We start from the raw sequence: 26,722 nt of genomic DNA, 5'->3' as shown, positions 1-26,722 counted from the left end.
GTCCATGGCATCACACTTCATTTGATTTAACACATTTTCCCGGCCTGCAGTTAAGTTGGCCCTGTAGCTTTGAAACTGGTCCAGTGAAACGGAGTGGGGCTCGCATGTCTGGTGTTTTTCACATGCCTGACGTAGGTGCTTCCAGTCCACAAACCTCTTTCTCGCAAATGGGCTGCCAGCCCGGCTGGGGAAATGTCTGCACATTTTACAGAAAAGTGTGTCCTTATTATCTCTTCCAGGCATAAGCCTGGAGGGAATCATGAGTTTGGTCATGTGTATGTCTGTGTGTATCTGTCTGCAGCTAATATTGGATACTACTGGACCCATCATCCTTTTTTGTGCACATGTATGACTGTATGCTCAAGGACCTCTTGTCGATGCAGTGGTTCACAACTTTTGAAAAACCTATTTTATAATGCCATTGACTGCCGACTTTTCTCCCCGCAAGTGATCAACAACTGCTTCAGTTTGGAATCTTGTTTCCACTAGGGGCAACCAATCGTGCCATGTTGCCACGTTAGATCAACTAGTGCCAAATTTTGGTACCTTGAGAGTGGGTTGTGTTGTGAATTCAAATAAATATTAAATATTGATAAACTTCCTTATGAATCTGTCGTAAAGCTTAGACTTACGTCTTTTCAGCAGTCCTCGCCATTTTACGATATGCATTACAACATAGCAAAAGGCATTTCTGGCAATCAGCTAGGCTTAGTTTGTTGCAGGCCACATTTTGGCCTTTGTCGTGGCTCAAAACCTGACATCCATAGAAAAGTTTGGTTTCATCTTGAACCGGAGCATCTGCAGATTAATTCCATGTTAAGATCCACTGAAATTGGGCATGATACAAGATGAATACATAACCATTTTTGTCATCTTGATCGCCATCTTGACCGTACACACCTGGAGATCTGCACTCTACTGAGTGCACTCTTCTAGTTTACACTGTATTCAAACCAAGAAAACTGTCCATACCACTTTGATGAGAAGCACCTTGATTGTCCATTCTTGGAAGTGCAGGGAAATACCTTCAAATTTGGCTATGAAGGTGGTTCATCAATTGCAGATAAACCTAAACATTCTTGTGGGCTAATGAGTCTGAAGACCTGGGGTGGGTGGACTTGGTGGATGAGGTGGTGCCATGTCTTTTTCCTCAACTCTTGCTTTTTTTTTTAAATGACACAGTAAAGAACTTTGTTTAGCCATTGTTTTGGCAGTAACATTACATCAACTGAAGCCCAGTGAGTAATGTGGGTTGGCCAGTGCTGCCCAAGCCCATTACTGGCTACACGCCTGATGTAAACGTATGCAAATTGTCCATGCCTGGCATTTAAAGACTTGTTTAAAAATTTTTCTTTAAATCGCTGCTAACACTGGTCCAAACATGGTTTAACATTGAGGACTCATATTCAGACTGAATAAACTGAGCTTGAGTTTCTCCCACACAGTTGACTTCTTGGTAAAATATCAGCATTGATGAGACACCATCAGAGCAAAACTAAATTTAGCAGACCGTTGCAGTACTCATTACCATGCACAAAATCCCTCATACACTACTCACTGAATGATCAGTGTGTGTACTAAATCCACATTGACTGAATTCTAGTTGGATCATAAATAGAAGCTGCATTTAATTTTCCAACGATAAAGTCATTCATTCTCAATATTGAAAAATAGGATCAATGTGACATCCCTCTCCTGCCATATATCCTCTGACCCTTACATTCTGAGGGAAATTCACTTACTCATTGAATTGCTTCATGTGAGGAGGCACTGAATACAGATTTGGTACAGATACATGAACTTTGCCTTACCTCAGCGGGATGCGACTGTACAAAGACTCCCTCTGCATCCCTGAAGCGCCTTTCCAACTCAGCAGTGTACGGTCGTGAAGGATGTCTCTCTGGCATAACCCGGATGATCTGTAATTTCAATTTGTCTTTAGTTTATGTTAACACTGGGGATGCTCTGATAAATTCAAAGACAGCAAACAACAAGTTCAACTATGTTCTCAGTTCAGACTGTTGACTCATTTGTACAAAAACAAAACTAAATGTGTTGTAGAAAATATCAATTAAATGTAGGTTTGAAATTCAAAATATATATTTGAACAAACCTTCTTTTTTTTTTTTTTTTAAAGAAAGTAGTAGTGTTTGCAAGTTGTAAAGTATTGACTTGTGTGTAATTACCAACAATAGCCATGTCTGTTCTGTGCATGTGGAGGATTTTAAGAAAACACTTGGTTACTGAGGGCAAAAGGCAGACTAGGACGTTTGTGGAAAGAGACTGGAAAGTCAAACAGTGGTCACACAAAGAAGTGAAGGGTCTGACTTGTAATTAGTCACTTACAGTATGAGACATCTTAGAGGTTTTTGTTTGATTTATTCTGTTGGGATGTAACAAGTAGAAACTTTGCCATCTACCTTTTACCTGTAAAGAATAACCTTCCTCTTACATTTAGATACAAGTAAATAGAACTGGGTAGAGCACAGTTTAACATGCTCATAAAACAAAAGAGGTTGAATCAGTGATTTCCATCTGAAGCTCTTTCACTGCTAAAAGTACAGAAGCAGGTAAGTCACTGTTACTCTGTGTTTCTAGAACTTGCACAAAAGCACAAAGCCCCCAGCAGGATCAAGATTTACAACTCGCTCAGCTGTGAGATAACACACTAGGCCCAAGCAGACTCTCACTACTTTGTAAACAGGACTCATTTAAAAAGCTATAAATCAAGCAGCCTGGTTCTATCTGAGCGCCTTTTGATTTATACCACATAGTCAATGGCTGCACACTAGTCATTCTTTGGTTGTTAGCAATTTATGACCTTCAGTCAATTTAAATGACCATTTTATAGCAGCTGTCAAAAGAAACAAAAATTGTCAGTTAATGACAACATATGTTTTGTGTAACACGCAACAATGACACACACAGTATAAACTGAATACTTTTTACTAGCAACAGCATGATCCAATGACCCGCAAGGACAAAATGTCAGTATGTCAACTTCTGTGAGGAGGGTCCATTTTTTCCATCCATTTAAGGCAATTAAATTTGAATGATTAATGACCAATTGATTTGAGTGATTTAATGATTTAATGTCCTGTGGTATGTAACAATCTAATTCCCTATCTCAAAAATTCAAAATGAAGAATGATAAAGTTAAGTGGACATGACTGATGAGAAATAGACAAAAATGCACACCTGCACAGGTATTCAGGATTTGGGGGGAAAAAAAGCAACATTAAACCAGTTATGACTAATTATAAATGAAAATGTTTATTCCTGAGGGATAAAAAATCAATTTTTTGACAAATTGCATCTTGATGCAGACTGTGTTCCTACCTTTTTTAACACTCCTTGGTTAACCTGGAACCACAACCTTTGGAGAACCAACTCGTCCAACCCCTCCACGTGTAACCTCTAATGGGTTGAGGAGAGGAGAGTTGTAATCAGATTATGTGAATCTGTGACATGAAGAAGGATGTCAAAGAACAAAGGATGACACATTTATTTCAATATTTTACCAGCATGTATGCTACAGTGCATCACCATGTAGCACTAAACCATGTACATGCAGGGAGGGAAGAAACAGAGAGGATGGGGAATATTTAAACTTTGATGATGCAGGTTCAGGTGTAGTTGGATATGTTTTCATGCAACCAGACCTTTGTTTGACCTCTGATGGCAAACTTGTGAGACTAGTAGAGCATATAAATGCATCATGTGAGGAATCTCCCCCACCATCCCCTTGGACAAGAGAAGGAAGAGAGTCAATAAATCAAGGGACAGTGTCGTGCGACTTTTACCATTCTGTTGATGTTTGACAGTTTAAAGACTTCCTTTTGATGAACTCTGATGGTGTAATTGATGGGGAAGTTGTGCTTCTGCAACACAAATAAAAAGAAAGAGAGAGAAAAATGAGCATATGCTTTTCATAAATCAGAAACCTGTTCACATGTTTGAGTAATTGATTGTGACATTTACTATCAAAACTAGTAAATTTAAACACATTCTTTCAAAATTATAAACAAGTTCAGTAACACAAAAACCATAAATATGTCATGTTCTATTTATGATTAAGTCCCCATCTAGGCCCATTAGTATTGATGTTATTTCCCCAGGTTCTATCAAAATTGGATTAGTAAGGGCCTTACTAATCCAATTTTGGATTAGTAAGGGCAGGGCCTGAGTAAGGCCAATTAGAGCAATTTTTAAAAAATACCACTTCATGACAATCTATCATTCAGCAGCATCCAGTATATTGTACATGATGGATTGAGGGACTGCACTGCTCCATATAGACCTGATTTTATTGTTTGGGACACTTACCACCATTCACCAAATTGGCATTTTAAACAGTTTTATTCAGAAAACAGTGTTTTGTTTTTTGGCAAATGGAAAATCTTTATCTCTTGCTGCTGTTACAATTTTTATTTTTGATGTCCTCCTGTTATTGTCTATTTGGCTGGGATCAGTTGAAAGTCATTCTGGGACTGGCAGGAAGTCACGTACTTCAGTAGAAGTGGACAAAGCTGCTAAAAATGACCCCTAGAATACACCAAACAAGTGATGATTTAAAGAATATGATATGTTCCTCTTAGGTTGAACCTTGATGTTTGTCTTTAAGGGTCAGGAGTGTACTGCTCATTTACTTCCGCTGCTCTAACCTCCCCAGCTGGGCCAGTCATTAGGACCACTGACCCTCCACCGACAAGGCAACTGTACATGTGTCTCCACATTCACTGTGACATGCTTGCAAACATGCCAAATTTTCTCTCACCATGTACCGTCGCCTGTGGCTGAGGCTGTCGTTGAGTGTCTTCAAGGGGGTGCACATGCTGGCTGGCGTCAGGGCCATCAGAACAGGCACTAGCAGAAGCAGGCCTACAAGGAGTGAGAGAGCATGAGATAACTGCACTTTTTTTTTTTTTTTACAGAGCGTCAAATGCTGAGCATGTCACAGAACTTGAGCAGATAGTATGTGCACACAGTCTACATATAGATCTGTCTTCTTTACAGTCTGTCTTCTATACATAGAGAGAGAGGACTTACTTGTTTGGCTTAACTACTGTATATGGTTTGACTAAATAGGTCAGGGTTGTGCATGTGTAAGCAATACCTGTGTGTACTGTAGATGTTTCTGTGTACAGGCTTGTAGCAAGTTGTAGCAGGTCTGTAAAATCATTTGCAGGCCACTCTGGGGCAAAATGCAATATGTTAAATTTTATTTAACATATTGGTAATATACAGTAGATAGATGTTTTTCCTTCACATTTATTAACACAAGTAAGAGTTGGCGGACTGTATGATTACAACTAGGGCTGCCACTAACTATTTTCATTACCACTTAATCTGCTATTTATTTTCTTAATTAATCTATGAATGTTTGTCTGTAAAATGTCAGTAAATAATGAAAATGAAATAACATATAATTTCTTAGAGCTCATGGGGATGTCTTCAGATGTCTTGTTCTGTCCAAAACACAAGGACATTCAGAAAAGCTTCAAATCCTAAAATTTGAGAAGCTGCAACCAACAAATATTTGGCATTTCTCCATTAAAAAAACAAAAACAATTCATGGACAAATTGTCACAGCTGTAGTCTAACCACTAACCTGTGATTACAAATCAATCTGTCTGTGAGGATTCTCAGTCATGCAAGCCATGGTCTACCCAGCAGGGTTAAGGCAAGGGCAGCTGGACTAGTTTCAGATCCTTGAAGACTTCAGTTCTGATCTGAAGAGGTATTTTGGATGAGATTCCAGTTGCCCTGACTCACCCCTTCAGGATAAACTAATCAATTAAGCAAACAAGTGATATTTTCCACAGTCACATATTTGGAACACAGGCTATTCTACTGGCAATCACACAATGACTTCTGTCATTGGTATGGCTCTTTGCCAGGAGATCCTTCCCTTCTCTTTCTTTTAGCCTTCTTTCTTACAGTCAAATGTCCTCCAGCAGAATCCAATATAAATAGTAAAGAAAAAAATGTGTATGCATTTTTTTACACTTGTGTTATTTAGAGGTGCTAGTAGGCTGACTTTGTTAGCTTTGGACAGGTAGCTGTTTCCAGTCTTTGTACTAAGCTAAGCTAACTGGCTGCTGCTGGTAGCTTCATATTTAGCGTCCATATATGAAAGTGGTATCAATCGTCTCATCTAACATCCCAAACGTTTCCCAAAATGTCCAACTATTCCAGTAGTAAAATCTTCATATGCGTTAATTTAACTAACTGCATATGTTTACATGCTTTCTTCTTACGCAAATCCTTCACTGTCAACTGAATCTGTCTTTGGTTGCTCCCACTATTTACCACTGATGCTTATCTGACTTCATCTTGCTGGTGCTGATACTTTTCTTTTCTGGGACGCTGTCAGCTGTCATTTCAGTGCTACGTAGATGCACCTCACCTCCAGCGTTTTTTCAGATTTAGTCCCCAAACAAGCTCTTCAGGTGTAGATATAGCTTACAGAAAAGGGAATCACTGCACTGGTTTAATATGGTTTCTACTCCATAATGAGGGTCTGATCACCAAAGACGCTTTTACTACTTACTATTGTGTGTTACGTAACAAATTAAAGAAAATGAGGACAGTTCAGTGTAAAGAATTATGAAGATCTCATTATTCTTTACACTGAACTGGAAAAATATACTGACATAAGTATGTTTATTTATGAAAAAGACTTGATGGTCTCCAGATGTTCAGCAGTGTTTTAAAGACTAGTCACTGTCAGTCTTGACCAGTGGGTCAGACCCTTGGAAAAAGTCACTTAAGGTACCTACAACCCCCAGGGGCTGTACTCTTTGTACTCACTAGTCACTCATAGTGACAGAGAGCTCTTAATTTGAACTAGTGTTAAAACTGATGGCCAACTGACCGCCAACATGCACATATATTCTGGTGCTTGGGAATTTCGCTTCCCTTTGTGTTATCAGCCTGTGTTCTTTTGAATATGGAAGAAGAAATGTAAAGGTGGAGGCAAAAAGTAAGCCACACTGATTGTAACTCTCTGTTACTGATAGCCTCTCCTGCCTGTTAAACATGCTCATTCAGCTGAATAAGGGCCAAACTCCTTGCAACATAAAAGTCATCCTCTATACTGTTCAGAGTTCTTCAGCCCAGGAGCTATTTTAATGGTTAGATGCTTTGTGAGTTGTGTTTTATCTTTACGAGTATTGAATCTTAACCTTAATGAGGAAAACATCTTCATTCTTCTATAAATGGGTTTCCCTAAAAGGACAAATGCTAAGCAATAGGAGGCTACTGTGTGTAGTCATATGCACTTTTCTACAAACTTACTTTATTTGCACTTAAGCTTTACTCTTTCTCCTTAATTTCCTGTTCTCTCACCAGCTCTCATTTCTCCTCTTACTCACAGACGTGTAATACACTCAGCATGACGTGAGAGATTTACAATTGACTGAAACTGGCTCCTTGCCAAAAACAGGCTGGTCAATAAAAGTGCTCTGAGAGGGAGAAACAAAGATGATCACCCCTTTAAAAAAGTTCACTTGGCACAGTGGGAATATTGTTGAACAGGAATATGGCCAGAAGGGTATGCAACTAACCTTACATTATTCTCTACAGCATTCTCACTACACTCTTTTGTTACCTTTTAACAACTATTCAGGAACAAACGCATCTTTTTCTTATCCTGAAAGAGTTCATTATATTCTAAGCTTGTTACCCACAGAAAACTTCACAGTAAAAGTAATAATTTGCTATGCTAAAAGGTCAGATGTATCTATGATCTACAACATTTGTCCTGTCAACCAAAGAATGCAGCATAGTCACCTTTGACAAATAGGTACTATAATGCTCTCTGCAGCAATATGGCAACACAGTCTGTCAATCACAGCTCATTCAAGCCCATTTAAACCAAAGCAATAAGCCTCTGGTAGCTACAGATGCAGCTAATTTTAAAAAGAGAAAATGATTGCAAAAAAAACAAACAAATCCAAAGCCTGTTTGATCCTTCACATAGGCCAATATGCTGCTGCCAGTCTGAAGAAAAAGTCTCCTCAACCCCAGGTAGGTGAATGAAAGTGCTGCAACACCATTTGGAAGTCTTTGTGTGTGAAGAGTGTAGACAAACACACTCATCACTGTAAGATGAAGCATGCAAAAGCCACACATGTAAGAAAGGCCATTACTTTGGTTTGACTATTAACAGCTTTTTAAATTGTATTACATTAATTCTGGTAAATTCAGACGCATGTACAGTATATTATTAATGTTTAAAATAAATTATATTACTGGTAGATTTGAATGGAACAACCTCCCTTTCATTTAGTGCTTGAAACAAATTGAGTGGCACAGTATCTCAGTAGTTAGTGTTCAACTCGACTAGATTCATATGAGCATATACAGTCCATTGTGCTGATTATCAATGCACTATTCACATAAAAGATTCAGAGAAAGTTTAAATGCTTCATAAAATGTGTTTATGTATCTGAACTTGCATGTCAGCACATGTTTATACACATGAAAATGCCTGTGTTGTGTGTGTGTGTGTATGTAGGTGCGTATTTGTGTGTATGAGAAAGAGAGAGAAAGAGATTTTTAGATTGTTAGTGTTACTGTCAGTTGGAGCTTTTCATTGTGTGATTCAGTCTGTTGGATCAGATTGTGCCACAAACTCACAGCCAGGAGAACTTTATTGGTTAAACAGGTTTTCCTTATTGTAGTGGATGGAAAGCCAACATTGATTATATAACACATGCAACCAGTGAGTGGCTTCATGTTATTGGCCAAGATTAATTGTAATCATTGTCAACAAGCTGACTAATGTACCGTATGCAGTGCTGTGGCACTTGTTTGGCTTGCTCCCTGGACTGTAATACCTTCTACAAATGGGGGGGACTATCAGCTATCAGAAAACAAGATTAAAGCTTGATTTATGATTGATCACAACAGAGCCAAGGTGGAGTGAAAAGCTGACCATCATAGAGAGGGGAGGGGAACAAGTGAGATGCGATATCGTTTAAATGTGGGGATAACAGAGCATTATTTCAGACAGTCTCTCCTAGAAGGTAGTCATAGTGTTGAACTCGGTTGTTTAAATAAAAAGTTACAGAAATAGTTGCGTCACGAATGAAAAAGGAGAACTAGTGAGAGAAGTATACCCTTTCTCACATCCACACAGCTGGCAAATACCTGTGTGAAGTGGGTGTGAATGCTGTCTCGTCTGTGTCAAAGTTACAGAAATGGCCCTGCACAGTCCCTCCTCATCCACTGCCGGAAATGTGTGGGGGGAGGGGTTTATGAAGCTATTTGACCATCCGACAGGCATGTCTGAAGGAGTGCGCCAGCCCTTTTTGGGTAGCACTAGACGAAAAGTAAGGGGATCACCAAAGTTGACTTCATCCTCTGGGGAACATGAATATATGTACAAAATCTAATGGCAAGTCATCCAACGGTTGGTGAGATATTTCAGTCAGGACCAAAGTAGTGGATAGATCAACCAATGTTGCCACCTTTAGAAAATGAAATAAACATTCTGTACAGTCCCATGCATCAGTTTGACAGCTACTGCAAATTGTCCGCAATGAATCTGTATGTTGACCAAAAACTCTTACAATACTTATTCATATTACTTCCAAATAAGATACATGTTAAGAGTCATCAAGAGTGTAAATGACTCCCTAACAATAAAGAATTCCCCCTCAACCAGTTTGTAAAGAGCACTGGTATCTCTAGACAGGTGACAGGTGTTTGTGACTGATGTTCTCCTGTCAGGAGGACTTGACCTCAATAATAGCATCATCAGAGTCTTTCCCTGTTTTAAAAGAAAACTGGCAGACAGCTTATGTACAGCTAATTATCCTCTGTTTATTAGTATAAGAGGACTGCCAAGACCTGTTGTACATGCCTGAAACCTAAGCCCTTTAATAGGCATAATTTGCCCTCTACAGTTAAGAACTTGTTTGACCCTTTGGGGGTATTAGCCCCTGTCAATACCCAAGGGAGACAGATCCTTTGGGAGCTTTCTTTTGATGACATTAAGTAGGACTCACCTCTGCCTGAGGCCATATTTGAAGAATGGATGGCAGGAGTCACTGTCAGTGGTCAAAGATCTTCACATTCCACAGGTAAAAATGTGTCATTCTGTTTCCTAGGCCAAACACAACCTCAGCAGTTCCCTATGAGCTAACCATTCCTGTGCTGGAGTTGTGTGCAGCTCTGTTGACTGTGGAAATAGTTTTTAGGCTATTCTGCTTCTCCATGCACCTTGTTGAGCTACACACACAGTGGAGGCTTGTTTCCACTTAACCTAACCCAGCAGACTGAGGTGCAAGGCCTGTTTCAGCAGCCAAACTTTCCTCAATAGACCAGTCTTTCTCATAGATCCTGAGAGCCCACACCAAACCAACAAAGGTTTTCCTAAATTATTTCAACCAAGACAGTCACTCTGTTAACATCTCTGATCTCCACATCAACCACCCTTAATCCAGGTTAAGACCCTGACGCAGTTCCAAGGTAACAAACTTGACTTCACAAGTTTCTGTAGGGAAGCAATATTTAAGACCATTTGGGTGTTCCAGGCTGGAAGTACTGCAAGAGCAATTTACTAACAGAAATGATTAAAGAAGAATCATACTGGCCTCAGCTTCAGTGTTTTAATGACAAACATATTCTCTTAAAGACAACAAAGACTTGCTGAAAGCAGTCACAGCTGGACAGGAATTGATCGTTAATCCAATTTGCCGGCGTGTAGCAATATTACTAAAATCCTACCATCAACAGAGTGTGAGATGTTAAAGCAGACATCTAACAGAGTATACAACCTATGTCAGGGAGGGAAATAGCTACAAAACACCACCATACACTGATATGCAGTTGTATCAGTGCCCTCTTCTGTATTGGAGACCCCCACCAAAGAATGACCTCTGACTGTGTGACCAATCTATCTTGTCAGGAGTTAGGAGTACGGTCCTCTAATATGTACATAGAAGACAATCTCCCTTTTAATGGAATTTGTGTTTGCAAAAAACATCCAGTGGATTACAGTATCAATCAACCAATTCTGGATTCTGCCTTCCTCACATTCCCTCAAAAACATTTACATTAAACAGATTCACCTTCAGTTCAACACCCCAACTGTACACACAAGCACCCATAGCAGGAAACTCATATCTGTAATTTATCACGTCAGACAGTCAGTATGATTAATGTTTACCAAACTGCAGCATGTGATCCTGTATTTGCAGAGGGGAGGAGGCTAATAGAAGGAAAGCTGTTCTATAATACTCAAATGTAGAAAAACCCAGAGAAACCAATCAAATTGGAGTAACAATGTATGGCTTACCACAATTGTTAAGCAATCCTTCACACACACACACACACACACACACACACACAACAGTTCCCATATATGTGGTTCTGCAGTGTAAACATCTCATCTGTGATGCAGAACATAATGTACATGCTATGCCACATAGTTGCAGTCGTTTATCTTTCAGCACTTCATTACACTACTATCTTGTATGGGATCAGCTTCATACTCAGTGAAAGTATGCTGACAAAGAGAGTAATGACCTTCCAGGACCTCTGCAGTGTGTTAACACTAGGTTGTTAAAGGTGACAGGAGAATGGCTGTGAGGACCACCTTGCTTGCGAGACCCCAAAAGCCCCCCGGATAGCTGAGACATAGACCTATTATCCAGTATATGCATATATACACCTTTAACTCTTTGCTCTTGGTTTTCTAGATCTACATCCAGTAACTCCAGTGTCCACAATAAATTTGCCATGACATGAAAGTATTCGGAATATAGTGAATGTAAATACATGGAATGATGTGACATTGATACGGTGCAGCATTTACGTCTTGATCTTCAAGACTGAAACACAAAAATGACTACATTTTTATGTACTCTGTATTATACTTGCCTGATATATATACAACATGCCTTACTATGCCTAATGTGCAGATAGAAGAGGAGTACTTTTTGAAGAGGAGAATGAATCAATTTGTTTTTCTCAAAAATACACCTCTGGTAGTGTGCACTAAAAATACACTACATTTATATTCTGATTAACTCAAAAAAAAAAAAAAAAACAAACACACACAATTTATGCTCCAGTCCACTTTGGGATTATGTTAGCACAAAAAAAATTCTGTCCAGCAGACTACATGTTCCAAGCCACACTGAATGAAACTCTAGCCTCTGCACAAGAAAATGCATTGACCAGCGGTCACAACACATAAAGCCTTATATAACGCTTACCATGAGCTACAGCAGTTGGTTTGAAAAATAGGTTGGTTTCCAAAGATTTTTAAAAAAAATCACATTTTATAGCTGCCAGGGTTTGATGTATGATGCTAGAACATACAGTACGATCTATCTACACACCAACATTGTGCTAGTGCCTGCAATTACATAAAATCTCCTCATGCTTCCACAAGTCTTCTCTTGCTTCTTGGAAGAACTGAAACCAAGCCAAAGACTTGAACTTGAAGGAATTCAAATCTGTGGGTGACACAACGTGACCTTAAACTCCTCCTCAATCTGATTTAAACACTGTCTAACATTTATCAATCCATCCATTGTCTACTCTCACTTATCCTGTTCAGGGCTGCTGCTGCACAGCTGGATCCTATCATAGCATGCATTAGGTGTGAGGTAGTGAAACACTGGACGTGCCACCAGTATATCACAGTGATAAAACACACTCACATTCACATAACGTAGATTAAAGTTTCCAGTTCACCTAACCTGCATGCCTTAGGTGAACTGTTGGAGGACACTAGCAAACTCGAGAAAGGCCTCACTTGACCCTGGTGTGGTTTGAACGCTGGACCTTCTGGCTGTGTAGGCAACAGTATGTGAGGAGAGTAAAATAAAAAATTACCAAAACCTTGATTACTTACTCAGTTGGCTATTTAATTATTTTAGGCTAAAAGTGGACCCTATCTGCCACAGCTTAAGCTGCAAGCAAGAATGAGTGATGTTTTTGTTTTGTTTTTGTTTTAGCTGTGGTTTTACATATAATAATATAATTTCAAGTAGGGCTGCAACTAATGATTATTTCAATTATCAATTAATCTGCTGATTATTTTCCATTTATCATGTAGTCTATGAAATGTTGAAAAATAGTGAAAAAATTGCATTCACAGTTTCTTAGAGACAACAGTGATGCCTTCAATTAGCTTGTTTGATACCTTGTCTGACTAATAACACCTTCAGATATTCAGTTTACTGTCATATATGACGAAGTAAACTGCAAATCATCACATCAGAAAATGCTTGGCATTTTTGCTTGAAAAATGTCAAAACATTATTAATCGATTATTCACTTATGAAAATGCAAGGTTATGTTTCCATTAAGTTCAGATGGGACATAACCTAAATTGAACCCCCCCCCCCCCCCCCACACACACACACACACACGCACAATCTTGACTATTCTGACTGTTCTGTATATTACCACCATAAAGCATTCATGAGTAACCGGATGAACAGCCAGGCTACACTGACCTAACACTTCATCATACAGGCACAAATGATGGCATTTGTGCCTGTATGATGAAGAGCTGTCAGTTCTCAGTTTCTTTCTGTTGCAACCCATCTGTCTTTGCTGTCTCTATGGAGGGCCACTCACAAGTTAAAGCTAGAGCATTTTTATTGACTTGTGATAAGAAATGGAAACCATCATCTAGTTTCCATTCAATATGTAAGAATGGAAACTTACTTGAGATAAAAAAAATATAAATAATTGTCACACTGAACATGTCTTATTTTATTTTTTCTAAATTATCCTTCCCATGCTTAATAAGTTTTTGTCAAAGGGAATATGGAAATATTCTCTTTGTACTGTGTTCTGCTATTACTACAGCAACATCTGATGCAAATATATAACAGATGTCTGACTGCTTTTGCAGTAGACTGACTGTTATCTTGAAATTTCAAATCAATCATCAGTGAAAAGATTGCATTACACTGTGTCTGCAGAGGATTATGATGACTGCATATCAATCACAGACTGTCAGCACAGAAGAAAAGCTTTAGATATTGACCGTCAGGTTGTACAAACGGCTGCAGGTGTTGGACATAAAAACCAAAGGTAGTACAGTGGATTGCAAAAGGATTCAAAAGGTCAATATTCTAAAGGAAAAGCCAGCGGGGAATGTTTGTGAAAAATATTATCCTTGTTTAGCTAATCAGCGCTTTTCTATGATATGGTGATGACAGTTGTGTAGCTGTGATCTGTTCATAGTGAAAGATTAATTTAAACACAGTTATTTAATCTTCCTAGAGGTCTGGTTTTCTTCACCTGAAGATTGCCCTGTTGTTCATTCATATCCTTTTATACATGCACACACACATATTATGCGCTTGTGTATTATTATATCTATTCTTAGCCCTGTCTCCTTGAAAATAATTTTTGAAAGTTTTATTTATATGCAGTAGCTGTTTAGATCCATTTTTAGATCCATTTAACAACACTGTTAAGCAATATTTAGTGAAAAAGTTACCGCAGTGAGTGATTATGGATCAATGTCCAACTCTGCAGCTCTAAAATACTTTCACAAAAGTCAGAGTCTAAATATAAATGTGACTGGTGAAGAAAGTAACTTTTAGCATGACAGAAAACTATCAAGATTCAACAAAACAGGAACCCTGCTCTGTATTTATATATTTGAAAATATAGAGAACAGACTGTGTGGTTTAAGACCAACAAAGCAGTGTGTCTTTTATTTCTAGGTAGCTTAAATTATCTAGCAAGCAAGAAAAGGCACAATGGCAGTACCACATGATGTCTGTGAAATGTTAGCGAGTGAGACTGCAACAAGGTTTGTTCCTCAGGGGACACAGGAGCAGTCACACACTTATAGGCAAGTTTACACATGCTGGTGGGTTTAATTACAACAAAAACTATAGCCAGCCAGTCTACAAGTGTACAACTCAGACTCTGGAAAAGTGTTAACTTGCCAGCATGCTACAGTCACCAGGAAGCAACTCAAGCCTGACTGCAGGGGAGATAAATAACATTAATGCTGATTATCTCATTATCTGCAGTTACAGGACCAGACAAGCCAGAGATGCCTCTCAGAAACCCACAAAAATCACACACAGCTGCCACACCAGCTGTGTCAATGTGACATTTGCTGTGTTGAGTAATGTTAGATACATCATAGTTAACAAATGAAACACAAACCCTATCAACTTTGTACTGGTATACTGGAGTTGTCTGCCTCCGAACCTCCCACTGTTGTTCTTTCATGTTTCTAAGAAATTGGACTTGCAGGGGTTGGTTGTTCAGGAAGTGGAGTGTGGACCAGACCCAGCAAATAAACATATCTGGGCTGATTTTGGCTGCTTAGAAAGCTTGAAATCTCAAAAGTCTCAACAAACTAGCACTTACTCAGAAATCAGAGATCTCCGCCTACTGAAGTCTGGGAATTTCTAAATGCATGGTAGTTGCTTGAATGGCAGTGAGAACAGCCACTAACAAACCTACGCCCCTTACATTTTGTCAAGGACACACCTTACCGGAAACGATGCTCTCTCCCCATTCTCCTCCATAGTGACCTGCACGTCACCGCCCCAAAATGAAGAGCCTTCCTAAAGACTTTGGATTGGTTCTGCAATGCAGGGGTTTTTTTAAAACTCTTAAATGGTTTCCCTCTAGTTTTAACAACAAAACCTGGGAGATTGTCCTCACTGACCTGTGAGTCTACCATTAAAGGGTCATTTAACCCAAATCAACATCAACAAAAAATAATTAATATATTTTCTCATCCCCGGTGGCTTCATGTGCTGAGATATTCACCTCTGAAGGTTTTTCTGCCACCATGGAGGTGAATGGTGTTTCATTTTTGCTGATCAAAGCATACATTACACTTGAAAAATTCAGCTGTCAGCAATAAATATTGGGACAATTTCTTCAGCAGAAGGTAGATCCAATGGAAACTGTTGCTAGCAATTATCCAGAGTAACCAGGGTTGTTTCCAACCAACATTGGTCCAAGAATGATCCCTGGCCAAAAAAGGTCCTGGTCTAAGAGCAAAAACTGCAACATGCACAGAAAACTGAAATCATGACGAAATCATAATTTAACTGATGTGTGCAGATATGTGGAATACAGATCCTTCTAATGACTTTTTATCTGTTTTTGGTTGTTAAATGGATGTGAGCATATGGATCTCATGGTGTCATCCTTTCAACATCCGATAATGGTGCACCTGTACCCGACTTCAAAAACCCTTAAAATATTTGACTGAAATTTTCCATGCTATGCATCATTCTGGTTCTATTTTTAATTTTTACACCCACCGAGTTTGAAGTGCAATGACCACAAGAGCACAGAAACTGTGAAGAAGTAATGCTGCTGGTTGAATTTGTTTGCTCTTACATTCCTGTTGTAGTGTAATGATTTTGAACCTCTGTTTTCCTAACAGAGCTCCAAAATATTTTCACTTTCATTTTAGAACTGTTTTTGAACCATTACCAGACATCCTGGGGAGATGTTAAGAAATCAATTTCAAATCAATTATATTATTGGTGTGGCAGAAATCTCAGAGACCGATGATTCAATACCTGGGAAAATAAGCTGAAACTATAGATATGTCTAGTGAGAAATTTGATATTTGTTGTGTGATTTGGGCACACTGACTTACAGAATTCAGGCAATAACATGTATACAGACGCAGCAAGAAGAAAAATGATTTAAAACCACCTTTTTCATACATATTTTCTTTTCGTTTTTCAGCTACTGAAATTTTCACACATGGGCACTAGTGAGTTTTCCCAGTTGTTGCGGGTAAGAGCAAATGCATATTTGTAACAGAAATGTAATATAAGTGACAGAAAAGTAATGTACTGACTATATGCTTCCAGTGACTGATAAGTGGAGTATCACTCTTACTTTTGAAATTATCTACTTATGTCTGAGAACAGAGTTCCTCAGTAAAACTGTCTACCCTGGGGCAACGTTTGTCATTTAAATGGTCCAGCAAAGGAGATTGTGTCAAGTGAGGTTAGCCTGAGGTCAACTATGTTGGTTAATCTCCACAGCTGTCTCAGCAGCATTTATTTTTAGACAAAAAATTACTAACTGAATGTTAGATGACTGAAGGTTCTTATATACCTGGTAGCCTGCGGCAAACCTACTCACTGTTAAAACCAGAACGATAAATTCTTTATGTCACTAAAGAGGATAAAAGAAAACACTGCATCTATGTAGCTTCTCTCTGTGTTCCTCATGTTGTGGGGACATAAATCTGTTTACAAAGTCACACTGTGTGGACTCACCTGCCATTTGGGGACAAAAAACTAATCCCCATGATGTAAATCATTAACTTGAGGACTTGGTTTTGAAGATAAGGTAATGTAAGATTAGGGTTGGGGTAAGTCTCGAGCAAATTAATGTAAGTCAGTGTAATGTCCTCTGAAGTGATTGTGACAGAAAATTCCGTATAAATCAACAATATATAAAATAGTGGAAACAATGTGCTTTCTGTTTCACAATATTAAATTAAACCGAAACTGTTGACAGATCAGCAGGTTGATACTAATTTGTATTTAGTATATGTGAACTGTTTGTCAAGTGCCTCGTTAAGATGTCATCAGCTCCTACACTCTTGGAAACCTTTATAAAATACCAGGTTATAGAAAAGATACAGCATACTGAGTTAGAATACTGAGCTGACTAGTTCAAAGACATGTGTGGTTACTTTGCAACAGTCTGCTGCTATTTGTGTGCTACACTAAATTAAGTTACCACATCAGATCCGCCACGCACAATGCATTGTTCTTTGACACTGTGTGACATTCACAAATTAGAGGATGTGAAAGAAACACACACACGGCTGCGGAAAAAACCCTCCCTCATACCTCCTACTAGTGGCTGTGAATAACAGAGATGAGAGGAGATACATTAATTTCTACTGGTTGCCCCCATGGGAATCTAGCTGAGAACCTCTGTTGCCTCTCTCTCTCACTTGTCATCTCTCCACTGTCATTATCTAAAAAGGACACCAAAACTGCAATTCGCCACCAGATTACCAATAACCCATTCCCCTACTGGGTTTCTCTTCCACCTCGATGCATGATTGGAAACTAAAACAACAAGCGAAGGAGTGATAAAAAAAACAAAACATCACTAAACATCAAATGTCATGCATGAAAATAAGGCCCAGAAAGTAAGAGTGAGAGAGAACAAAGGAAAGAGACGTGTTAGAAGAGAAAAAGAACAAAAATTGAGAAAGTGAGTGTGTCCATTGCTTCTTTTCGCTCTTTCAGGCTCACACAACAATGAAATCTTTTTCTCATCTTTCCAACAAACGCTGGTCTTACAGCTGTCTTCAAATCATGTACAAACACACCAGACACAATTAAACATTTTTATACTGTGATACAAACAAAAACCATCTCTGCACTAATTACAGCATCAAGAGCTCATGCACACACAAACAAACACACACAAAACACACACAGATGTCTCTTACCAAAAAGGCCTCCCAGCAGGCAGACTGAGGTGGACAGTTGGACCATACTCTTGGGCTCAAGTCCTCTTCTCCTTTAAACTCTGCGCAGTGTGTCTATGTGCACACTCACACACACACACACACACGCACGCACACACACACACACACAGGTGCACACACAGGGCCAGCCACACGCAGACTGCTAAAACACTGGTATCTGCAACTCTTCTGTGTGCGTGTTCAGCGGTACACACACTTGTTGTCAGGCTTCAGGTCTTGATTGCATTGTTGAGCATCTCTGAAACATGCTGGCAGAGACAGATCCTGGTTTTTATGGCTCTTGTATTTCTGTTCCTCACTGCTGTTGACAGTCTGAAAACAAAAGACAAAAACCAGTCAGGGAGCCAGAGAGGAAAACAGGCAAATAATCAATCAGATGGACACTGGCAGTCAGCTGCACAGACAAACAGATGGACAGACAGAGATTGAGACAGAGACTCCTTAAATTCCACTTTGATTCCGCGCATTTTGTTATGCTTGTAAACTTAGCGCTGTAAAAGATTTACAAAAAAGGAATTAAATTTTCGTTTCTCCCTGAAGGTTTTTGAAAAGTATTTTACTTCATTCTTCACTCCGCACATCAGGAAATGATGGTCTGAACTGAAGACGTTGGTTTACACCCCATGTCATAAATTCTGATGAAATCAACAGAAAGCATCATGGAAAGACTCAATTTCTTTACAAAAAATGTATTAATTGGAACCCAGATTATAAATTAGACTTCTATAATACTGAATGAATGGTAACATTTAAACATCATTGTGTACCTGTTTGCTGTAGAATATCATATCTATTCAAAGAAACTTGTCTGGTAAAGCTTATGTAGTTTGTGAGAAATCATTTTCACAAAACTGAAAACAGATTGTATGATGTACATGCAGAGTTTTCCCAAACAAGTCCTACCAAGACATGAATTACCACATCGGCCTAACAACACTAACTATTACAAAACCAAAAGTCTGCTGCCATGCTAGCAGCTCTATGAGGCTGTAATCAGGCAAAGCTAAATGCTAACTTCAGCATGCTAACATGCACAGCACAGTGGCAATATTAATATACTGATGTTTAGTAGGTATAATGTTTCCTATTTTCACGATGTTAAAGTGCTAACATTTGCTAATTAGAGCTAAAAACAAGTACTATTGGAGTAAACTACTGTGCAAATCTGATTTTATCCCAATGATGGCGCAAGATGAGTCCAAGATCACCAAAGTTATCACAATCTACAGCCATAAATGACTCAAAATGAAACTCAAAATAAAATATTTGTTGTGGAGGATCAGTAATCTCGAACATGTTTCAAGTATCTGCAAGTGACCACAGAAAAAGACCTTTCTTGTCTCTTTATTAAGACAAACAGTCCTGTTTTCAATGACCCTGGCCATCTATTAGCAGTTATATTCAACTTGTGTCATCGCCCTCCAGCTCAGGTTGCAGCATTTGACCCGGGCGTCTGCACTAATGTGTTCGTTTTGATTGGAGGAGTGTTGTTCTTTATTGTTGTTTTGGAGGGAAATCTATTCCCCTTTAGATGATTTCTCTTTAGGTCAAAGGACTCAGTCTCAGTGAGGTTGTTGGGTCTAGTTGTTCATTAACTCATTCACATCTAGTATCTCAGATTCTGACAATATATGGGGATAACCGATGTTGACTCATTTTAAAAAGAAGACTGCAAAGTGCACTTAGCAGTGTGGTACAGTCCTGCCCACAGGTAATGTACATTGTTCAAAGGGATCAGCAACATCCTGCAGCCATTGAGGGCTGGGTAAAAATATCAAAATAAAACTGTACCAAAGACAAGTTTATGACTAGAGCTTTTAGCAAAGCACATTAATTACCTCAGGTTTAGTGGGCATGCTGCACAGTTTCATTATCGATTAATTCTTTGGTCTATAAAATGTTATATGGCCATGGAGCCTCTTCAAATTGATTGTTCTTTCTGACCATCAGTCCAAAATCCAAAGATATTTAATAATATATAACACAGCAGCAAAGCCTCAGATTGGAGAAACCGAAACTTGAGAACATCTGGCATTTATGCTTGTTAATGACTTAAACAATCGAAATGTATTTTTCAGTTGATCAATTAATTGTATCATATATGTTTGATGATTAGTGTAATTCACTGTCTATATCTTAGACAAAGCATGTGTCTGACAGATTCTTCTAAATTTAGATTTAAATTTAGCTGAATTTCATTTGTAAAACATAAACCTGACTTATTTATATTAACTGTTCTTTAATTTATTTAATGTATAGAATTTTTAAATTTGTTTTAATTTTTTTTTTTTTTTACAGCACAACTTTGAGTGTGCACTAGCACACACCAGCTGAAAATCACTGGTAAAGGATCTGGTTTCTCTAACCCAAAGTTAGGGGCAGTCACAATGTCAAACATGACATTATGAGGCGAGCTTTAATCAGCAAAAGACATACAATAGCTGAATTTAGAATGCAAATGTAGATTTGTTTATGGTGAAAATTGCATGCTCGTATTTCAACATCTTTGGCAGCATAAGAATAAAATGCATGCACATGTACTGTGTACTTGCACAATAAGGAACACTGTGCCTCACCTATAACTTCTGACATCACAAGACTAACCAATTCAGAAAGCTCACATCAGCATCCATGCAAATATTTACAGGAAACCCACAGAGAAAACTTGCACAACTGAGCGCAGACAGTTTCCACCCATCATCAATAAAGCCCAGTCTTCCCATCAGCTGATTCTATAGGATAAGGTCTATTTGCAGTTCGGAGGAGTCTTGCTGCACTGACACATCGTCAACTCGGACCTATCTTTGGGCACCATCTTCACATATGGTCAACAGATGTGCCCCTAATATAGACAATATGTTTATCTTCTCACATTCGGCATGTAAAAAATCTTGCACCTTCTGACAAACTATACTGTAATTTTAGATGTAACCCATGAGCTCAACGCAACTTCACAAAAAGCAGCAGGAAGAAGATCAGAGAGGATGATCGAGATGAAAGACTAGTTCATACATTTCCCACTGCCAGGGAGGTGTTGATTCAACACAACACTATGATCCTCTCAGAGGATGTGGTCTGTGGCGCTGTTGTGCTGGAGTACGTTATATTTAAAGGTGTTTTTAATATTTGTCCAACCCCACTGGGCAGAATATTTGAAACATCTCAGGGAAAGCGTAGGCATTCCCCATTCTGTGACTTTTGTTTTTTGGGGGTTTTTTTGGTCACCAAGACTTCCAGAGCACTTCTACCGCCCGTGATCTGCATCTTGTCAATAAAATGTTTCAATCTTGAGTAAACTCCAGTAAAGCTCAGGAATGCCTCTGATGTTTTGGTGGAAAAGACACTGGGAACAAAACTGTATAATCACTGGTGAACGTCATCAATTAGTCATACTCCCTAAAAACAATGTTATTTCTAAACACTTCCGTGCGTCTATTTTGGGACTGAACATTTACATAACACTTCAACACAACATGTTTATGATATGCTATTGAAATTAGAAATTAAAATTATCTTCCAGTATTTAACATAGTTTTAATATGCAGTATTTATCCAGACAATAAACAGATTCAATCATGAGTCATTCTTTCTCTTGCTTCCCTCCCTCATTTTTATCCCTGTTTTCCTGTCTTCATCTTCCTCCTAATCTTACTCGCCCTCTTGGTTTAGCGTTTGCCTAAATTATTCCAGTGCTCCACAGCTGCACTGACCTCAGACAGTAACCAGCTGAGTAACTTAGTGACTTTCTGGATGGTTGAATGTGCCACCAGTAGTGAAGTCATTGTGGCAGGCAGCCAACCTACTGAGATCAACAAATGACTGACCCCGACTGTTGGTTTCACAGCTTGCAAAAAGCAGATGGAAAAGTGTGTAGGTGGTAATTACAGCATGCTGCATGTAGATTAGCACCAAAAATAATATTTACAACAAGAGCACAGGTGTGATCTCCTCATGACACTGAAGAAGACATTTTAAAAAGTAGCACAAGTCAGGTCACACTCGCTTTTTTTTTTTTTTACCACACCCCTATATGCATGTTTGAATATACATGCTCTGGTTGTACAGTTGAAAGAAGGTAAATGAGGGTATAGAAGCAATATAATTGGCATTTGTTATTTTTTTTTGTTTGTTTGTTTTTAAAATAATGCTTTCATTCTGCAACCTAAAGTTAAAGGAGTGGTATGGTGGAAAACAAGAAAAATTAGCCTTGGGTGGATTAGGGTGATGGTGGGGGCCCTCCTGTGCAGTAAAATTACTCAACTCTATCTCTTCAGTCTTTTAAAGTTATTTGAAATTTTGCAGCTGAAGAGCGAGTGGTGTTGAGGCAGTATGCATTGCTACATCACACCAGAAAATCAAATCAAATATGCCAGAAAGCCTTAGAATGAGCCCACCCCTGCCATAACTTCTGTAGTCAGAGTTTGCATTGTAGCCAGATGACGAGTAAAGTGGGACACTGCAATTGTTGCTGGTTGCTCAGCAGCTAAAAAGTCTGTACAGCCTTCCAGAGGATGGAAATTTACATCAGGAATGGCTGAAATTCCTTTTTTGAGACAATCTTCCCTCCTTTATCGGAAAGTGGTTTTCTGTGTGTTCTGCACATTTTACAGCCAACTGTTTGCTTAACTAGTCTCAGTACACTTTTTCATCTTTAATCTTTGGATGAAATTTTAAAACATGGTTTCTTTCTGTTACTCAGCCAAAGGAATATAATATATCTGTGCTAAAGCTAAACTAGCGACCTCTGGCTACATTTGAAAACAATTACTTTTACTTTTTTGGGAAAATGGGACATGATCTTCCCATTCTGAAACATCTGTTGAAGTACAACAGCAAGTTTTTCCCTTCATTCAGGATCAGATTCCAGTTCATAGACTGCTATATGCTGTCTTACGTCTCCAGATGCAACCATTACACCAGGTAAAGATCCAGCGTAAGGAACCTTGCATTATTCATTAATTCTTATTCCGATTGGCTGGGAGTGAAGGTGGGGGCCAAACCTCCAGCCAATTGGAGTTGGTGGTCATTAATAATGCTGATTTCATTTAAATGGTTTCCGAAACAGCCTGCTGGAGTACAGAGGGGAATCTGGGCTGTAGGGAAAGACGGATCTAGAAAAAATCTAAACAACTTTTTGTGAACAAAATGTCACAGATATGTTTGAAATTGACTCAATATTAATAAAAATGAGTCAATAAACACCATAATACCAGATCTTTAAAGAGGGTGCAAATGCAATTCACTGTCAAAACAAACACATTTACAAGTTTTCCCCACCAAACTTTTATGACTAAACTACTGCTGTGCAGCAAAGAAGTGACACAACTGGAAAATAAAAATAACACTAAAGCATTTTTGGACAGCAGGGGGGGATGGCAGGCAAGTTACAGATAGTCTTTATAGCAGCAGGGTTTTTTATTTTTTGTTGGTTTTTTTTAACCTGTAAAAGCTGTTTACAAGCTGCTGCCCCGTACTATAAAACTGTGTTAATAGGACATGGATGATGCTCACCTGACCAGACTCAACACCCAAATATTACAACATGTTAGCTCTTGCGTTGAACCTTTTGCACACACGCAGGCAATGATGCATAAAAGCTGCATCTCTGATGCATCTCTAAGCTGCCTTCAGGGTACGTTCAGAAAATGACAGTCTGTGAATTTGTCCTTTTTCAAGTACACACTGGACAACCCCCACAGAATGTATATTTGAATATATGTACCAGAATATATTGCACTAGTTAGATGATGGCCTCTCCTTAGTGTTTCCCTGCCCTTTATTTCTTTATTTTTCATTTATTTGGTATTTTTGTGCTTGAAACACCCCTTAACAGTCTACATTCCTTCCACATCCATTCACTTTAACCTAAACCTCATCCTCATTCTAAACCCGAACCCGAACCCAAACCTGCGCAGTCCTGACCTTCATACAGCCTGTGATGACATGAGAGTCGGTCAGAAAGTCCTCGCACAAGATGGGAGGTCCAAACCTCAGACTGGTCCTCACAAAGATAGAAGTATAGGGACACACACACACAAACACACACACACATTGCTTGGGGCTGTCTCACAGCAGCTTTCCCTCTCTTTTCTGTTACCCTCCTCTGTTCTATGTTTGGATTTTCTTAATCCTACATTTGATCTGTTATTCGTGTCTGGCCCTTCAGCTCACCAATCCCTCCCCAAAAAATTAAAAAAATGCATATGTCAATGGCTTGTTGCCAACACGGCTTCATTAGCTGTAGTTGGCTGAAACCCTATACACCAACAGCTGGTCAAATGACAGTATAGGCAGTAGCAGAGGCTTTTGCCCCAGAGAATCTGCAGCAGAGGCCATGCAGGCTGAGCGAGCAGTGGTCACAGTCTACTGAGGGCTGTGATATGATCACATACAGCAGAAATACCTGCTGCATTTTCACATAATGGACAAAAAATGTTTATTCGACTGCGAATAACTCTGGGAAAAGCATGAATTGTCTGTGGCTGCATGAACTTTCTTTGAATTGCCTTTTGTCCATTTTTCAAAAAATAAATTGAAATGTAGACATATTTACTGGTTTGTTAGATTGAATTGGACTCAGTTATAAGCATGTTGCACACTGTGTTGCTCCCTCGTGTTATTCCATTGCTTTCAGTAGATTTCTAACCCTCAGGGGTGCTGACTTCTCTGTGTTACTGCGCTTACTATTTCTGCCTTATCTCAGGAGGATAAACCAGTTGCCTGACTACTTCTAAATTGTGTAACCTGAGCTTTTTTTCAGCATTTATGTCATACACTGCTCTTGCGTTTGCTCTAGTGTTGAAATTATCTGATGCGGATGTTTACATAGGCTGCGGCTGGCTCTTGCAGTGAAGACCAAAGCTCCCCTCTGGGATCAATAAGATGTCACCTTATCGTTCATGATCTGTGACAGCTGCAACAAAGTTTATGATGTCGCGACTGGTTGCATAAGTCGATGCAGGCTGAGCCTTGTGTACCTCATCAGTGGGCTATTTGTCTCTTTCTTCAGCGAGAAGTAAAGCGCAGCTTGAGCAGTTAATGGTCTACGCACCTGACGAAAGTGAAAGTATTGCTGGACAAACGAGGCTACCAGCCGCAAGCACGCACAAGCACACGCAGGTACACACACAGGGAGAGAGAGAGACAGAGAGAGAGAAGCACACACGTGTGTCCAAGAGGAAAGTAAGAGAAATTAAAATCGACATCCAAGAGCACATACACTCACACACGCACACTAATGGACACGCACCTCCAGAGTCCTTTTTGCCCCGGCTCGGATGCGTAAAGGCTGTATCCGCTCAGAGGTGTCACGCTGTAATGTGCCCTTGTTAAATTAGAAGAAAGACCGAGACGATAGGAATCCAATCATGAAGTCACCTATAAAAGTCATTTAGAGAAGTCCATCACTGGCTCTGTCCATGCACGTAGCTGCACTGCGCTCTGTCTCTGTGCTCCGCCAAGTGCGCAACAGGCTGGACTGCCCTCCTTCAACGTCAAGACGCAATCACACATACAAATACAGCCTGCTTTCAAAATAAATGCAGCTTATGTCCATGCCTTGCAATGCCCCCCCAATACCCCACCACCCCCCTCTCTCTCTCTCTCTCTCACACACACACACACTCACACTCACACTCACACACACACACATTTTCTCTTTTATCTAAATTATGCCAACCACCCCTGTAAATAAATTAAATGTAAATAAAGATGCTCCCCAAAGGAAAAGGCTTTTAATCATTTCAGCAGTGATTGATCAAAAAAAAAGGGTTTAATTGGAAATTAAATCTAGGCTATAAAAGATCATATTTATTCCTGTGGACGCTTTTCCATCTGTGCTCAGGAAATCTAATCTTCTCAGTTAAACTGGAACTGTTTGAGACATGTTAATGTGTGTCACGCCATTTGTTTCCATAGTTTTTCTTTTTCTCACAGTGACCCTAACCTTAACCTGCAGTGGCTTTATTTACTCAACCTTAACTATAACCTACACAGCCTGCCTTAACAGCCCGGCTTTGTTTTGCAAATATTGCAGGAATAACCAATTAGAAAACGGTGTCAGTGAACACTAGCAGTGTGCCTTTCACGTTTAATATCAACATCATATGTGATGCCTTTTAGCCTGTTATCATGTTTCACACAGTTTTGTTTCCATATAGTCTACAGATGTATTGGCTTCACACCCTGAGGGAAGCGGCATGTGGTTTCACTCAACACACAGTCCCTCTC

General features: G+C 39.2%; 1 protein-coding gene across 1 annotated transcript in view; it reads right to left on the bottom strand.

Annotated features, from left to right (window-relative positions):
• il34 (interleukin 34) overlaps nucleotides 1–25,970 on the bottom strand; it is a 45,945-nt gene extending 19,975 nt beyond the window's left edge. The window contains exons 1-6 of the mRNA XM_044357318.1: nucleotides 25,743–25,970; nucleotides 18,455–18,805; nucleotides 4,778–4,881; nucleotides 3,804–3,881; nucleotides 3,340–3,417; nucleotides 1,812–1,919 (exon numbers count right to left, since the gene is read on the bottom strand). Coding sequence (XP_044213253.1) covers nucleotides 1,812–1,919; nucleotides 3,340–3,417; nucleotides 3,804–3,881; nucleotides 4,778–4,881; nucleotides 18,455–18,500 — 414 coding nt within the window. The 5' untranslated portion in view covers nucleotides 18,501–18,805; nucleotides 25,743–25,970. The remainder of the gene's footprint in view (nucleotides 1–1,811; nucleotides 1,920–3,339; nucleotides 3,418–3,803; nucleotides 3,882–4,777; nucleotides 4,882–18,454; nucleotides 18,806–25,742) is intronic.
• Between the last annotated feature and the right edge of the window lie 752 nt (nucleotides 25,971–26,722).

The sequence above is a fragment of the Thunnus albacares genome, chromosome 7 (genome assembly GCF_914725855.1).
Source record: "Thunnus albacares chromosome 7, fThuAlb1.1, whole genome shotgun sequence".
NCBI lineage: Eukaryota > Metazoa > Chordata > Actinopteri > Scombriformes > Scombridae > Thunnus > Thunnus albacares.
Note: the sequence above shows the minus strand (reverse complement) of the source record. Positions and strands in the feature narration are given on the sequence as shown.